Source organism: Equus przewalskii, chromosome 7, assembly GCF_037783145.1.
Source record: "Equus przewalskii isolate Varuska chromosome 7, EquPr2, whole genome shotgun sequence".
In the NCBI taxonomy this organism is placed as follows: domain Eukaryota; kingdom Metazoa; phylum Chordata; class Mammalia; order Perissodactyla; family Equidae; genus Equus; species Equus przewalskii.
In genome coordinates this window covers 68327818-68343596 of record NC_091837.1, presented here as the reverse complement: position 1 = coordinate 68343596, position 15779 = coordinate 68327818, and the positions used below count along the sequence as shown (strand labels likewise).

The following is a 15779-nucleotide window of genomic DNA, read 5'->3' as shown; positions in this document are numbered from 1 at the left end:
GGATGAGGGGGAAAGCAGGACCGAAACAGGACAGTTCTTAGGGAGAAGGATTTGGCAGGAAAAAGAGTTATGTGTGTGTGGTGTGAGGAGGAGGAGGCATTTTAAGTCTTTGATGTGGGAATTACTGTTATTCAACAATACTAGGAAACTGAGCTGTAAGCATACGGTCTTGGAAGGCATCTACCCAATAATTATTTGGAAGGATGTTGATGAAAATGTTTAGTGGCATTCACTTGTGGAGGTGTTTGGGCTTATTTTTGCTTTCATCTTTATTCATTTAGATTTGAGTATTTTACAAAGTAGAAAATCAAAAGTGGATTACACCTGTTTGCTTTATTTATTTATTTTGTGAGAAAGATTGGCCCTGAGCTAATACCTGTTACCACTCCTCCACCTTTTGCTTGAGGAGGATTGTCCCTTAGCTAACGTCTGTGCCTCTTCCTCTGTCTTGTATGTGGGATGCTGGCACAGCATGGCTTGATGAATGATGTAGGTCTGCTCCCGGGATCCAAACCCATGAACCCTGGGCTGTCAAAGTGAAGCGTGCTGAACTTAACCACTGTGCCACTGGGCCAGCCCCATTTCTTCCTGTTGAGACCTTTGAGACAAGGGTGGTTAACCTGGCAAAGCTTAGCTCTGCTAATTTTATTAGCTTCCAAATAGTGTGTGATGATGTGTATCATTCTTATTTTTGTGTTCTTTGAGTATATGAAGGTATTTTATTTTAGTCTTAGAATTTCGTTATTAAAAATTTAGGGTATCAACACTTAAGTGTTTGATACTTAAGTTAGCTTATTGAAGGGAGATTGTGAAGGAGCCCTTTAACCCTTTAATCTTTTCTCTCTCCCTTTTGGTAATTACAAAATTCCTTTTAGATATGTGTCTGCATTATCTTGAACTGCTTAAAACTGCCCTGCAATATAATTGTTAAACTGTTGGTGATCATTTAAGCTTATTTTTCCTCCTTTAAATGGTAAAATTGTATGAATGTTTTTATTTTACATGGAGCTTATTCAGCTATTCAGATGCCTCCTGAATATAAACATTTTGCTCATAAGATATTTTGGAAATGGCACATTAGAGTCTTATTTATTTTCAGGGTGTATTTTGCTTCAGTTTTGTGCAGTATCTGTATTTGAATTTAGTTTTCTGCTTCAAACACTCGGAATTTACTGGTTCAAAATCCCTGGAGAAATATACTTTTTATGTAGAATTCAAGCTAGACCGAGTCCTGAACCATATTACCATATTTTGCACTGCAGAACCTAGTATAAGGTGTAAGCCTGTATTACTTTGTAACCCAAAATCTAGTGTGTGTGTGTGTGTGTGTGTGTGTGTGTGTGTGTCTGTCTGTTGTGTACTCTTTAATCATCTCCTAGGTATACCCATCCATGATGGCCATTAGTTTAGAAAAAAATTATAGGTACATGTCTTTGAAGCATACTGATTCAGAACTGAGGCATCTTTGAATTATATTTTTGGCTCTTGCCCCAGAAAATATACATAGGGGAATGAGCCAGATATGTAAATAACAGCTAAGAAAATATGCCCGGAGAGCTTGATTGTATTACAAGTAGGCTTTAAGGATTCACCTCTAAGATTTGGATCAGAACCTGAATCATAAGCCCTCAATATTCAATATTGCTTTTTATAATAATGTTATATAACTTTCGTGTTTGTTATTCGGAGTGATTCTTTGGTTATCTTTAGTAGCTAGGAGGGAAGGTGGTGAGATTAAATTGCAACTGCACTTGATTTTTTCTAAACTTTTGTAGAAACGCCACCTCCTGGATATATCAGTGAAGATGGAGAAACAAGTGATCAACAGTTGAACCAAAGTATGGATACAGGTAAAAATTAAGTTTCAGAACTCCTCGATAATTAGATATATGATTTTTGCCTTGTTTGAAACTCACAAGAGTTATTCATAACTCTTAAATTTAGAGAAGTTGGGACTATTTCAAAAAAAGAATGTTTTGTCTTGATTTAATCATACTTGAACCATCCAAGGGAGGGCCCTATTGTCAGCAAAAAATTAATATGTTATTCTAAAGAAAATTGTTAGAATTTTCTCTTGTGAGAATAAATGAAAATTTAAGAACATTCAGATACTTTTGAAGTATTCTGTGTATCTGTTTAAAGTTTTAGTTACCCTTTGAATAAATGTCTGGTAAAAGACCGTAATTAGCTCAATAAGACGTTTTCAGAGGAATTTGGAGTGAGGGATGAGGATCAGCTTTTCAGTGCTCCTTTAACTTAGTAGTGAGCTCTGAACTGTAGTAGATTGTTTACACAAAATACCTTATACCTGACCTAATTCAATGAATTTCTAATACTTAGCTGTCAACTCCAGACACAATGGAGAACAGGTCTTAACGTAAAATAAATGTTACACACATCAAAGCTTTAAAACAGTTATGTAATAAAATATATAACTCACCCAAACTAATAGGTGACCAGTGAAATAGCTGTGATATCATTGTAATTGTCTGTTTTGACCTATTCCACCTTGTCTGTCTCTTAAGGGTAGGACACCTTAATATCACAAACTGACAGATACCGTCAGCTTTTCTACACAGTTTATATACTAAAGCATTCTGCAGTTATGATAGTCTAAACTATTTTTAAATGAATTAACATTGGCAGGGGTGAGGGACCAGCTTTTACAGTAATTCTGTTTAAATTTGTCCATTATTTGGACTCCCAGGTAAAGCAGCTTCTACTATAGCTAATCACACTTAGAGCTGTTCAGAGTAGTAGATTACCAAGAAAGATAGACACTCTAATGGTCGTTGGAAGTAACATATTGTACATCTTGATACAAATGTCTTACTCAAATGATATTTGGCTTTCTAAATATGTCTTCCTAACACACCTGTATGTCAAAGAACTGTATTCCTGAACCAGCCATGTTCCTTTTTGCCCCATGATGGACAACTGCTACTGTGATCTTTAAAAGTGGATGCCATGAAAAGATACTCAGCATCATGACTGATCAGGGAAATGCAAATCAAAACCACAATGACATACCACTTCATACCCGCTAGAATGGCTATAATCAAAAAAGAAGGTAACAAGTGTTGATGAGGGATGTGGAGAAGTTGGAGTCTTCATATGTTGTTGGTAGGAATGTAAAATGGTTCGGTTATTTTGGAAAGTTTGCTGTTCCTCAAAAAGTTAAATATAGAATAACAGTATGACCCAGCAATTTCACTCCTAGGTATATACCCAAGAAAATTGAAAATATGTTCACATTAAACTTGTATGCAAATGTTCACATAGGCATTATTCTTAATAGTGCAAAAGTGGAAACAACCCAATTGTCCATCAAATGATGGATGGATAAATTAAACGACTTGTATCCATACATTGTAGTAGTATTCAACTTTGTAAAGGAATGAAGTACTAATACATGCTGCAACATGGATGAACCTCAAAAGCATTATATTAAGTGAGAGAAGCCAGATACAAGAGGCCAGAAGAATTCTAATTAGTGTACAATTGCCCATTCAATCACAGAGCTGGAACATAGGAGCAATAAGATAAATATAATGACTGGTTATGAAAATGGGTCATAATTGGAAAGGGGAGAATAAGGTGAATCAACTAAAATGAAAATGTTTTGGGGTTAGCTTTGAACCTAACCCAATATTTCCAATTTTGTTTCAGTGAGGAAATGTCTCTGACTTTTTCAAAATGATACATTTAAAATTATTTTCTGTAATGGCAATGTGTGTATTTGATTCATGAGTGTTAGAAGTTGGTTTAACTACCAGTCTTCACCCGCTGTCAGTTCCTGTCTCAGTGCTGTGGCTGGGACACCGCAGATGAGGTGCATCCGACTGACGCAGGGCCCCGATTTAGAACAAAATTGACCTCTCTTTAAACTCTGGTCCATACCTTCCCTGAGGGCAAGGACATAGTTAAATTAATCTTTCAAGCTCTGCTGGGATAGGAGTTAATATTTTTTTAAAGAGTAACCAGAGGACAAATTAAGCAGAATAAAGAATTGTATGAAAAGTACCTGTTATTTTTTGCTTTTCTTTTTTTTTAATTAATTTTTCTGGTCAAGCCTCCATTCCTCCTTTAAAGTCTTATGGACATTAGCGGTCAACCTGGAACATCACAAGAAATCTAAAAGTTTGATTTAAGTTCTAATTTTTTCTTCTTGTAAGCAATCATTTTGTGCCCCCCTGGACAATATTCACATACCCCACTTAGGAGACAGCTTCTCTAACCAAATGCATATAGTCAAGGCCGCATGGTCACACTCTGAGCTAAACACCTGAGTTTGAATTGTTTCTCTACCTTGTCCTAGCTAGGTGACCTAGGCACACAATTTCCTTATCTGTAAATTAGGGATAATAATAGTACCTAACTTATGCGGTTATTAACAGAGTTAATATTTTTACAGCAATAAAAATGTTCCTAACTCGTAGTAAGTACTATATAAGTGTATTTAAAGAAAATATAAAAGGAGGAATTAACTGTTAAGAAAACGGAAGAGGGGCCGGCCCGGTGGCATAGCAGTTAAGTCTGCGTGCTCTGCTTTGGCGGCTGGGGTTCGTTGGTTTGGATCCTGGGCGTGGACCTACGCACCGCTTATCAAACCATGCTGTGGCAGGTATCCCATATATAAAATAGAAGAAGATGGGCACAGATGTTAGCTCAGGGCCAGTCTTCCTCAGCAAAAAGAGGAGGATTAGTGGCAGATGTTAGCTCAGGGCTAATCTTCAAAAAAAAAAAGAAAAAGGAAGAAAGTTGATTGCACAAAAGTTAGGAGGAAAATGAGGTATTGAGATTCAAAACAGAAGCAATTTACCTTCGTGATTAGGATATTCTCAATAAAATAGGAAAGTAAGTTTATTTGTCAAGAATGGACAGTCAGGTTTGACAACTTTAGGATAGTCGTCTTATTGGCTATGCCATCTCTCTGCCATGTCTTATAATTTTTAGTGTAGGCATATAGCATGTCTGTCATTAGATTGTTCTTCACTATTTTAACCTTTTTAGTGCTATTATGAATGTTATTTTTCAATTTTACTTTTTAGTTTTTTGTTCCTAGGATATACAATAAAACTTGATTTTTGTGTATTCATCTTTTTTCTGCAACTTTACTAAATCACTTTTTGGTTCTAGTGTTCTGTAGATTCCTGAGATTTTCTAGATACATAACCTTGTTGTTTGTTAAATAAAGACGCTTTTCCTTTTTCCCAATCTTGATGCCTTTTTCACTTTTTCTGTCCTGACTAAAACCTGCGGTAAAATGTTGAATAGAAATAGTAAGGATGTACATTTTTGCATTGTTGCTGATCATAGAGGGAATGCTTTTAATAATTCCCCCGATAAGTAGGATGTTAACTATGGATTTTTTATAGATTTTTCTTTATCAGATTGAGGATGTTCTTTTCTGTTCCTAGTGTTGTCAGTGTTTTTAATGAATGACTGTGGAATTTTGTCAGGTGCTTTTTCTGCATCTGTTGAAAGGATCATATAGTTTTACTCCTTTATGGGGTGAATTTCACTAAGTGATTTTTCTAATGACAAACCTTGACCTTATTTGGTTGTGATAAATTAACCTTTTAAAATATTTATGACTTGATTTGCTAATCTTTTTTTTAAGGATTTTTACATCTATGTTTACAAGGGATGTTGGTCTTCAGTTTTCTTTTTATAATGTTTTTCTGTAGTTTCGATATCAGAGTAATACTGGACTCTTAAGTATATTGGAAAGGGTTCTCCTGTTTTCTGAAACACTTTGCATAAGGTTGGTATTAATTCTTCCTTAAATACTTGATAGCTTCTACCAGAGAAACCATCTCTTACAGGGAAGAGTTTTTAAAATTGAACAGTATTTAGATTTTCAATTTTCTGTGTTGGTTTGGTAACTTGTGTCTTACAAGAAATTTGTTCATTTCACATAAGTGATAGGTTTTATTGCTATAAATTTATTTCTAATATTTTGTTATCCTCTTAATGTCTGCAAGATCTGTAATGTCCCACTTTTTAAATAATGTTGGTAATTTGAATTTTCCCTCTTTTATTCTTGATAAGTCTTGCAAGGTTTTTGTTATTTTCAAAGAACCAATTTTTGGCTTTTCTATTTGTCTCTTTACTATTTCGTTTATTTCTGTTTATTATTATTTAAATATCTTCTCATTCCTCTTGCAATTTCTTCGATCCATGATTATTTAGAAGTTTGGTTTTTAAGAAGTGTGGAGATTTTCTAGATACTTTATTGATTTCTAACTTAATTTCATTGTTGTCCAAAATATTCTTTGTATGATTTCAGTCCTTTGAATTACTAAAAGTTATTTTATGCCACAACTTTGCTTATTTTGATTCGAGTCCCATGTATAGTTGAAAAGAATGCATCTTCTGCAGTAGTAGTGTTCTCTCAGTATCATTTAGGTCAGGGTAGTTGATGGTGGTGTTCAAATCTCCTTAATCCTTTCTGATTTTCCCTTTAGTCCTATTAGTTTTTGCTTCATGTATTTTGAATTTCTGTTTTTAAGTGGCACACATTTGAAATTATATCCTTCCAATGAATTGATCCCTATTATAAAATGTCTCATATAACATCACCATATCGTCTTATTTCAGTGGTTGCGTGGTTTATTTTTTATTCTTTTACTTTCAAGCTATCTGCATCTTTATGTTTAAAATGTATCTTTCATGGACAGCATTTGGTGTCTTACTTAATCTTAATTTGGTGTCTTTTACTTGGAAAATTTAATCCATTTATATTTAATGAAATTATTGGTATCATTGGGTTTGGGTTACCATTTTGCTTTTTCTTTTCTGTCTGTCTCATCTGGTTTTTGTTCCTCTGTTCCTGATTTCCTGCTTTCTTTTAGATTAGTCAAATCTATTTATATTTGAATCCATTCTGTTTATTCTCTTGACGTTTTAGCACTATCACTTGGTATTGTTTTCTTGGTAAATTATAGTATTTTACAACTTGATGTGAGATGTAAGAACTTTACAACACTATAATTCCATTCACCTACCTCTGTTGTTTGTGCTACTGTTATCATATATTTTACTTATAAGTATATACAAACCCCAAAGTACAGTGTTATTTGCCCTAGACTTTAGATTGTTTTTTAAAAAAATTTTAAAGATTAAAAAGTAATCTTTTGTTATTTACCATCTCTGCTGTTTGTTCTTTTCCTGTAGACATTTGTCTAGTTTTTTTTAGCACCATTTGTTGAAGAAACTTTTCTTTCTCCATTGATTTACCTCAGCTCCTTTGTTGAAAATCAAGTGATAATATATATTTGGGTCCAACTTTTGGTCTGCTAAGCCAATATGATAAGTTCATTTCAAATAATCTATTTTGCAGTTTTAAAATTTTCATTTTAAAGTATTTGTCTGATAATTCCAGTCTGGTTCATAGATAGATCTACTTCTTTTGACTTGTATCTCTTGATTATGGGTCAGTTTTCCTGCTTTTTTGCATGTCTCATGGTTTTTTAATTGGATGCTGGGTGTTGTGTATAAAGTAATAGTAGAGAGTATACAGATAATATTTTCTTTTGGAAAGACTCACCCTTTTTTCTCTCTGGTTGCTGAGTTCAGTAGCTGATCTCTTCCATATAATTAGGAGTTGAGTTGGATGGGTGGTCTTTTGATCCTTTAGTTAATATCAGATAACCTCTGGTTTGAAGGAGGGACAGCTCCCTACCTTTCAGGTATGACTATGACAAGGCTGCAGGATCTCTCACTGCTTTCCAGCTTTGCCCCAAACCTCCTGTGCTGCCATGTACTCAACTAAAGACGTGTGGGTTAGAATTGACTGATGAAGAGGACTGCCTCTGTGCTTGGGCTTCTCAGACTTCAGTTGCCTGTGTGTGGCCACTGGAAGTTTTGTTGCTTTCTCCTTTGGTGAGCCCAATCCTACGTGCGTCTGTGTCCTAACTTGACATGCTCCCAACAAGGAAAGTGGTTACCACTTTCTGCTTACATAGGGAGAGCTCATCCCTCTCTGTAAACTAGTTCACTTAGACTTAAATAGGCCTGCAGCTTTTTGGTAACTTTAAAGAAAACCATGATTTTTTTAGTGTTTCTGATATTTATTGTTATTTTAGGAGCAAGGGTTTTTCCCAGTCTTCTACATGCTAACCATAACAGGAACCCTGTAGAAGTTATTAGTAAAAACAAAAGTAACTTTATTCTTATTATGAACAGAATTCATGCTCATAGGAAATTTGGAAATGCATAGAACATAATAAAGAAACACAGGGAAAAATGTGTATTTTTTTAAGGTGGAATTGACATAATATATCCTTTTTTTTTGCTTCTTCTTAGATTTATCATTAGTCTGTGTCAAATAAAAAATAAAACAGTATTTTACAAATAAAATTGGGATGCACTTTGAATTATGTAACAAATGGATCTTCATTATAAAAAAATTAAAAAGTATTTAGGTAAAACAAGAAAATTTAAACATTACATGTAATTACGTCATCTAGCAATGACTACACTTTTAATTTTTAAAAGTTTCGCATTTACAAAAGAAATAAAAACACAACCCTATAATGAACAGCATAGAAAAATAGCTAGAAAGTGACAGAGGAATTTGCACCTAGGATATCAGATTCTAGAACTCCTGTTCTGGACTAGACTTCCTCTGGCTGGTTTCAGATGACATGGGGAGAAATGCATGCTTTTGAGATAAACACTGTTGAGGGAGGACCTGATTGGTGATTAGGTCGGGATAAGATTGAAGGAGTAACCCAGGATGATTCCCAGTTTTCTGAAAAGTTTGTGAAAGTGATTGGTGTGTATTCAGTAAATTAGGTTTTGGTTTCGTTTTTCTTTTTTCTTTTTGGTGAGGAAGATTGGCCCTGAACTAACATCTGTTGCCAGTCGTCTTCTATTTTATATGTGGGCCACTGCACGGTGTGTAGGTCCATGCCTGGGATCCAAACCCACAAACCCCGGGCCGCTGAAGCAGAGCGTGCAGACTTAACCGCGCTGCCACAGGGCTTGCCCCAAATTACATTTTTTAAAGGATATGTTTCAGGCCTTTTTTGATATAAGAACAAAATAGTAGATAATATTAGTTCTTCAGGATTTTTCTCTGTATTATGAAAGCAAAAAAAAATAAAGTGAAGGAATTTTAGAGCCTGTAACTTTCTTGTCCTTTTGTATATGCATTTTGAAAGAATGTCTTTTTTTTTTACTTGAATGATATTAATTTATGGTTGGTTAATACACTGAAACTTATAAAGTAATATATTCCTTTCTGTTAATTTTGCTCAAGAAATTCAAACTGGGGCCAACCGCATGGCCGAGTGGTTAAGTTTGCGTGCTCTGCTTCGGTGGCCCAGTGTTTCGTTAGTGTTTGCATCCTGGGCATGGACATGGCACCACTCATCGAGCCAGACTGAGGCGGCATCCCATATGCCACAACTAGAAGAACCCACAACTAAAAATATACAACTATGTACTGGGGGGCTTTGGGGAGAAAAAGGGAAAATTAAAAAAATAAAAATCTTAAAAAAATAATTTCATAAAAAAAGGAATTCAAACTAATTTTAATACCCCTCAAAAAAATTATAAATACTAAACAAGTAACTGATCTTATACCAAAATGGATCCCATTTGGAGCAAACATTTAAATGTAAAAAATGAAACCCTACAATTTCTAGTATGTGACATTGAAGAATTTTTAAAATAATCTCAGCAAGAAATATGTAAGATATAAAACCTTAGGAGAAAAGGTTCATAAATTTGAATAAATAAAGTTTAAAATGTTACCACTACACACCTGTTAGAACGGCCAAAATCTAAACACTGGCAACAGCAGTTGCTGGCGAGGGTGTGGAGCAACAGGACCTCTCTCATTCATTGCTGGAGGGAACGCAAAATGCCGTGGCCGCTTTGGAAGGCAAACTGACAGCTGCTTACAAAACTATTCGTACTCTTACCATATGATCCAGCAGTCACACTCCTTGGTGTTTGCCCAGAAGAGTTGAAAACTTTTGTCCACACAGAAACCTGCACTTTATTCAGTTGCCAAAACTTGGAAGCAACTAAGAAGTCCTTCAGTACATGAATGAGCAAACAAACTGTGGTACATCCAGACAATAGAATGTTATTCAGTGCTATAAAGAAATGAGCCCCCAAGTCATGACAATACATGGAGGAACCTTCAATGCATATTGCAAGTGAAAGAAGCCATTCTGAAAAGGCTGTATACTTTATGATTCCAACTATGTGACGTGCTGGAACTGGAGACACTAAAGAGCCTAGTGGTTGCTGGGGGTTAGAAGGGAGGGAGGGATGAAATAGGCAGAGCATAGGGGATTTTTAGGGTGGTGGAACTATTCTGTATGATACTACAACCGTGGAAACGTCATTGTACATTTGTTGAAACCCATAGAATGTATAACACCGAGTGATCCCTTGTGTAAACTCTGAGCTTTGGGTGATGATGATGTATCAGTGTAGGTTCCTCGACTGCAGGGAATGTACCACTGTGGCACAGGATGCTGATGGCAGGGGAGCTTGCACATGTGCATGGGTAGTGTACTTGGGTATGTGGGAACTCTTTGTACTTGCTGTTCAATTTTGCTGTGAACCTAAAAATGCTCTTAAAAAGTATGTCTATTTTAAAAGTTTTTTTTTTTTTTTTTTTGAGGAAGATTAGCCCTCAGCTAACGTCCACTGCCAATCATCCTCTTTTTGCTGAGGAAGGCTGGTCCTGAGCTAACATCCATGCCCATCTTCCTCCATTTTATATGTGGGACGCCTGCCCCAGCATGGCTTGATAAGCGGTCCATAGATCTGCACCTGGGATCCGAACCAGTGAACCTCAGGTCACTGAAGTGGAGTGTATAAACTTAACTGCTGCGCCACTGGGCTGGCCCTTGAAAAGATTTTTTAAGGTCACCTTGAAAGATACACCAAAAGAAACCAAAAAACTTGGGGAAATATTTGCAAGTGTATGACAAGTTTGAGAAGTGATTTGTAAATTTAAAACAACTTACTACAAATCAAGAAGAAAAAGACAGTAGTTAATAGGAAAATGGATACAAAGAACATGAAAACGCTATTTACAATAAAAACAAAAATTTTTAAAGAAGAATTGCCCCTTTAAACCTATCAGATTGGCGAGTGTCAAAAGGTAGTGCCACCGTCTGAAGAAACACTTACTCATAAATTGTTGGTAGTACTAAACATTTTGGGAAGTTACTTTGGCACTTAGAAAAACTTAACACTCATTCCCTTTGATCTAACATTTCCTTGGTGAAAACTGTATCCTACAGATATATGTGAGCTTGTATGCGAAGATACATGCACAGGGATTTCTCTAGACGTTTTAGCTGCAAGTAATAGAAACCACGGGATTCGAACCAGTTTAAATAGTGAAGATGTTTATTCTCATAACTGAAAGTCCCAGACTTTAGTAACAGGGTGTATATATGAGTAACTAATTGGTTAGTTATCAGTTAATCTGCCTCTGTTTTAAAAAATGTTTCTAAAACTTCTCTTAGCTAATAAATTGTTAGCTTAATTTAACTTTTAAAATTATATATGATTATAGGGGCCGGCCCGGTGGCACAGCACTTAAGTTCACATGTTCAGCTTTGGCATCCTGGGGTTCGCCAGTTCAGATCCCGGGTGCAGACATGGCACCGCTTGGCAAGCCATGCTGTGGTAGGCGTCCCACATATAAAGTAGAGGAAGATGGGCATGGATGTTAGCGCAGGGCCAGTCTTCCTCAGCAAAAAGAGGAGGATTGGCAGCAGATGTTAATTCAGGGCTAAGCTTCCTCAAAAAATAAAAAAATAAATAATATATGATTATAATGAACCTTTGTTTTTGTAATCTATAATTCTAACTTTTATCACATCTGACTGAACTCCTGATAGTCTAAATCAATGAACTGTGACTCTATTGGTCACTTCTGATAAGTATTAATGGAGGAATAAACAGTTGAGAGAGCTGAAAAATTGGGCAGTTTCCTCCATTTCTAATGGTGGCTTTGTTTATTTTATATCAGCTTCAGGAAACAGCAGTGAGTTTTAGTTCATTGTTCTAAATATATTTTGACCTTTCTTAGTTGTACCTGTTGTGACTTTCCAACAGATTTTTTCAAACTGAGAACCAAAAAAAGAACATAAGAACTTAATTTAGTTATGGAAGACTGTTCCATCTTGTAAAATATAATTATCACCTGCTCTCTATTTTTGATTCATCTTTTTATCTGAGGGTTGCCATTTCACCTGTGTTGCCTGGTATTTTATGTCTTGGTTATAACGGTGTGGGGAGGAAAGAGGCGCCCTACCACTTATCTTCTCAATTAGATTTAGCCTCCTTACCTAAAACTGGAAGAAATGAATAATTTTCTAAGAAAATATGATTTACTGAAACTGACTTCAGAAAATAGAGCTATCTTAACAGTCAACTTTCATAGAAGAAATAGAGAAATGTCTTAGAGTAAACCCTGTAACATAATTAACTGCAAACAATTTCACACAGGAATTCTAACAAAGTTTTAAAGAATGTGTTATAGGGCTACTAAACTGTTACAAAGCATAGAAAAGACATAAAGCTTCTAGATTGTCTTTATGAGGCAGCATAACATTGCACTCACGACACAAATCTACAGACCAGTATTACCTAGATTATTGATGCAAAAATGCTAAATAAGGAATTTTATCGCTTATCCTCAAAGCCAAGCCTCATACTCAATGGGAAAACACTAGAAGTATTCCCTTAAAGTTAAGAGTAAGACAAGAATATCCACTGTCACCACTGTTTTATCAAAGTGTGACACACCAGAATGATTGATAAATTAAATCAAAGTTTTTCTTTAAAAAAACAAAGTTTTTTTAATATTGCTTAATAAAATTAGGATGAAGAATCATAAGACAGATGATCAAATATTTGTAACCCATGCCATGAAAGGACTGATATCCCTAATACTTAAAGAGCCTTCTGTACACCAGTGAGAAAAATGATCAACACCACAGTAGAAAAATGAGCAAAAGGACAAACTATTTACGGAAAGGAAATATAGACAAGTATAATACTGCTCAATGTCATTTATAAGAGAAATACAAGTTAAAACAAAACTTTGTTAAGACCATATTCTCACCTATGAACAAAAATGTGAACATCCCCTCACCATTATGTTTTTACTGGGAATGTAAACTGGTACAACCTCTATAGATGACAGTTGTGGCAAAATCTATCAAAATTACAGATGCACAGCCCTTTGGCCTGGCAGTTTCTCTTTTCAGAGTCTATCCTTTCAGATATGATTGAAAGTATGCAAAATTTGCAAGATTAGTCATTGCAATCTTGGTTCTTAAAGCAAAAGATTGAAAATAGTCTGAGTATCCATCAATATTGGCTCATAATAGAGTCATCACTCAGTATCCGGGTAGGGATTGGTTCCAGGACCCCCTGCAGATGCTCAAGTCCCTTATATAAAGAGGCATTATGTGATGAATACAGTCAGCCCTCCATAGGATATATACCATAATGTAACGATACACAGCTACTAGTAAATAATAAGGAAACAGCATCTCTGATAGGATAAGAAATAGAAAAGCAAAGTTCAGAATTATGTTACCGTTTATAAAAAGCAGGGGGCACAGAAGAGAATATATTTGCTTGTATGGTTTGTAGGATATTTCCAGAAAGGTACAGAAAGAACTAGCAACATTGAGTGACTTTGGAAAGGGGAACCGGGTGGCTGGAAGCCAGGACTGCTTATACTCTTTGTACCTTTTATATACTGAAGCCTCCAAAATTAAACCTACATTAAGGCAGTTGTATATTTTGAATTCTTGGGATGTAAATTATCTGTGTATTGTTTGTGATGATTACAACCAGATAGAACCAATTTTATTATTATTTGTTTAGAAGTTCTGGAAATACTTCTACATCTATTTTAAAATTGAATCCTTTTGTTTCAGGATCTCCAGCAGAACTATCTCCTACTACTCTTTCCCCTGTTAATCATAGTTTGGGTAAGTTACGAATACTTTTACCCCACCGTTTTTATACTGTATAACTTAATTAAATGTCCTCTCTGGTCATTATTTTTCATAGAGATGAGGAAGGGATCCCAATGCGTAATTGAATGATAGTTCGAATTAGTGCTTTTTAAAAATGATATTGATTACGTGCCTCAGTATTACTAACACACTTTTCCACTGGCCCATGAGTGTACAAAACTAATAAATCTTCCCATTTGTGGAAACCATAGTCTTTACTCATGGAAATTTTTATGACCTATTATGGCTAGATTTTTATGGGTATATCTATTTTATATTTTGTAGTAGCAATTATTAATATAAGAAGTGTGTATATAAAAGTATATATACACACATATATCACAAACATGTGCACGTGGTATAGGGAATATATATGTGTGTGTGAGAGCTAATGTGTGTATGTGTACGTATACATATGTTGTGTATCTATACATTTATTCTTGGCCTTCATTTTACCTCGATATTTCATAATTTCTCTTCAGTTTCTACACATTCAAACTTTATTCTATAAAATTGTCAATTTTTTAAATGATATTTCTTCTGATGAATTTTAATCAAAATCGTACAAGTCAAATACATGTGATGCTGGTTTTCCCATGAAATACATAGATTCTTTTGATTCCACATTCTGTTTCCACTTGCATATTCTTTGTGTTTTATTACTTTGTTTCTTGTGTATGTGTGGGTTTTCTATTTTTGTAACTAGGGTAACTCACTGAGAATCTCATGTTAAAGTAGACAAATGTCAGAGATATGTCATATTTTGTATTCTGTTATGACAGTTTTTCTTCTTGTGGCTTTTGACTGATTAATCTTTGCTCCAGCTTTCCTCCACTTCTTCCTACCAAAAACTAGCTTTATTATGCAACTTGATTTACTTTGCTTGTGGTGGTTTTATATCTGAACAGGAATTAAGATAAAATTAGTAGAACAAATGATCCACCATAAAGTCTGAAAAGGATGTTTGAAGACTGGATGACTTAACGAGATAGGGGAGATCTGAAGCATTGAAGATCTGGTGTGATCTCTGGAAGCTGGAGCTCGTGATGTAGATGTTAAGTCTACTTCCTGAGCTGTTGCCAGTGTAGGCTGGCATAGAGCATGTGAAGATGATATTCAGTCTATTCTTGGCTTGAATTGTTCACATAACATTTCTTGCTTTTATGGGTTTGGTTTTTTCCCCCAGATTTGCAGCCAGTTACTTACTCAGAACCTGCATTTTGGTGTTCAATAGCATATTATGAATTAAACCAGAGGGTCGGAGAGACCTTCCATGCATCACAGCCCTCACTCACTGTAGACGGCTTCACAGATCCATCAAATTCAGAGAGGTTCTGCTTAGGTTTACTCTCCAACGTCAACCGAAATGCTACGGTAGAAATGACAAGAAGACATATAGGTATGTTGTTTTTCCTTGTGTGAAAAACCCGTGCCACATACTCATAATGTGAGCACTGTGTGGTTTACCACATCAAGAGACGGTGTGCAAAACGCCTGTCTTCTCTCCGTCAGTTTAAGTGCACAACTTCACTCCTTTTGCTAGATCCTGGTCATCCTTCATCTGCAAATTCTTATCTTCAGCTTCTCTTTAGTTGGCACCCTTGGTACTGGCAAGTCCTTCAGTAGATATATGTTAAAGTTACTTTACTTTGCTGGGTCTCTACCAGTCATAAAATTGTCGTGTTCAGATTGTAAGATTATAATTTTAACAAGTCATGAATTTTTTTCAGTTTGTTTATATCTCCTAGTCCCCCCACCTTC

The 15779-nt window shown here is 35.4% G+C and overlaps 1 protein-coding gene across 12 annotated transcripts in view; it reads left to right on the top strand.

Annotated features, from left to right (window-relative positions):
* The window catches only part of SMAD2 (SMAD family member 2), an 87240-nt gene that overhangs the window by 56753 nt on the left and 14708 nt on the right, over positions 1-15779 (top strand). For 5 of the 12 annotated variants that reach the window (XM_070630112.1, XM_070630117.1, XM_070630114.1 and 2 more), the window contains 3 exons: positions 1776-1850; positions 13938-13991; positions 15205-15417. In XM_070630112.1, the coding sequence (XP_070486213.1) occupies positions 1776-1850; positions 13938-13991; positions 15205-15417 (342 nt within the window). The remainder of the gene's footprint in view (positions 1-1775; positions 1851-13937; positions 13992-15204; positions 15418-15779) is intronic. The other 7 variants (XM_070630120.1, XM_070630122.1, XM_070630121.1 and 4 more) reach the window with 2 other exon arrangements.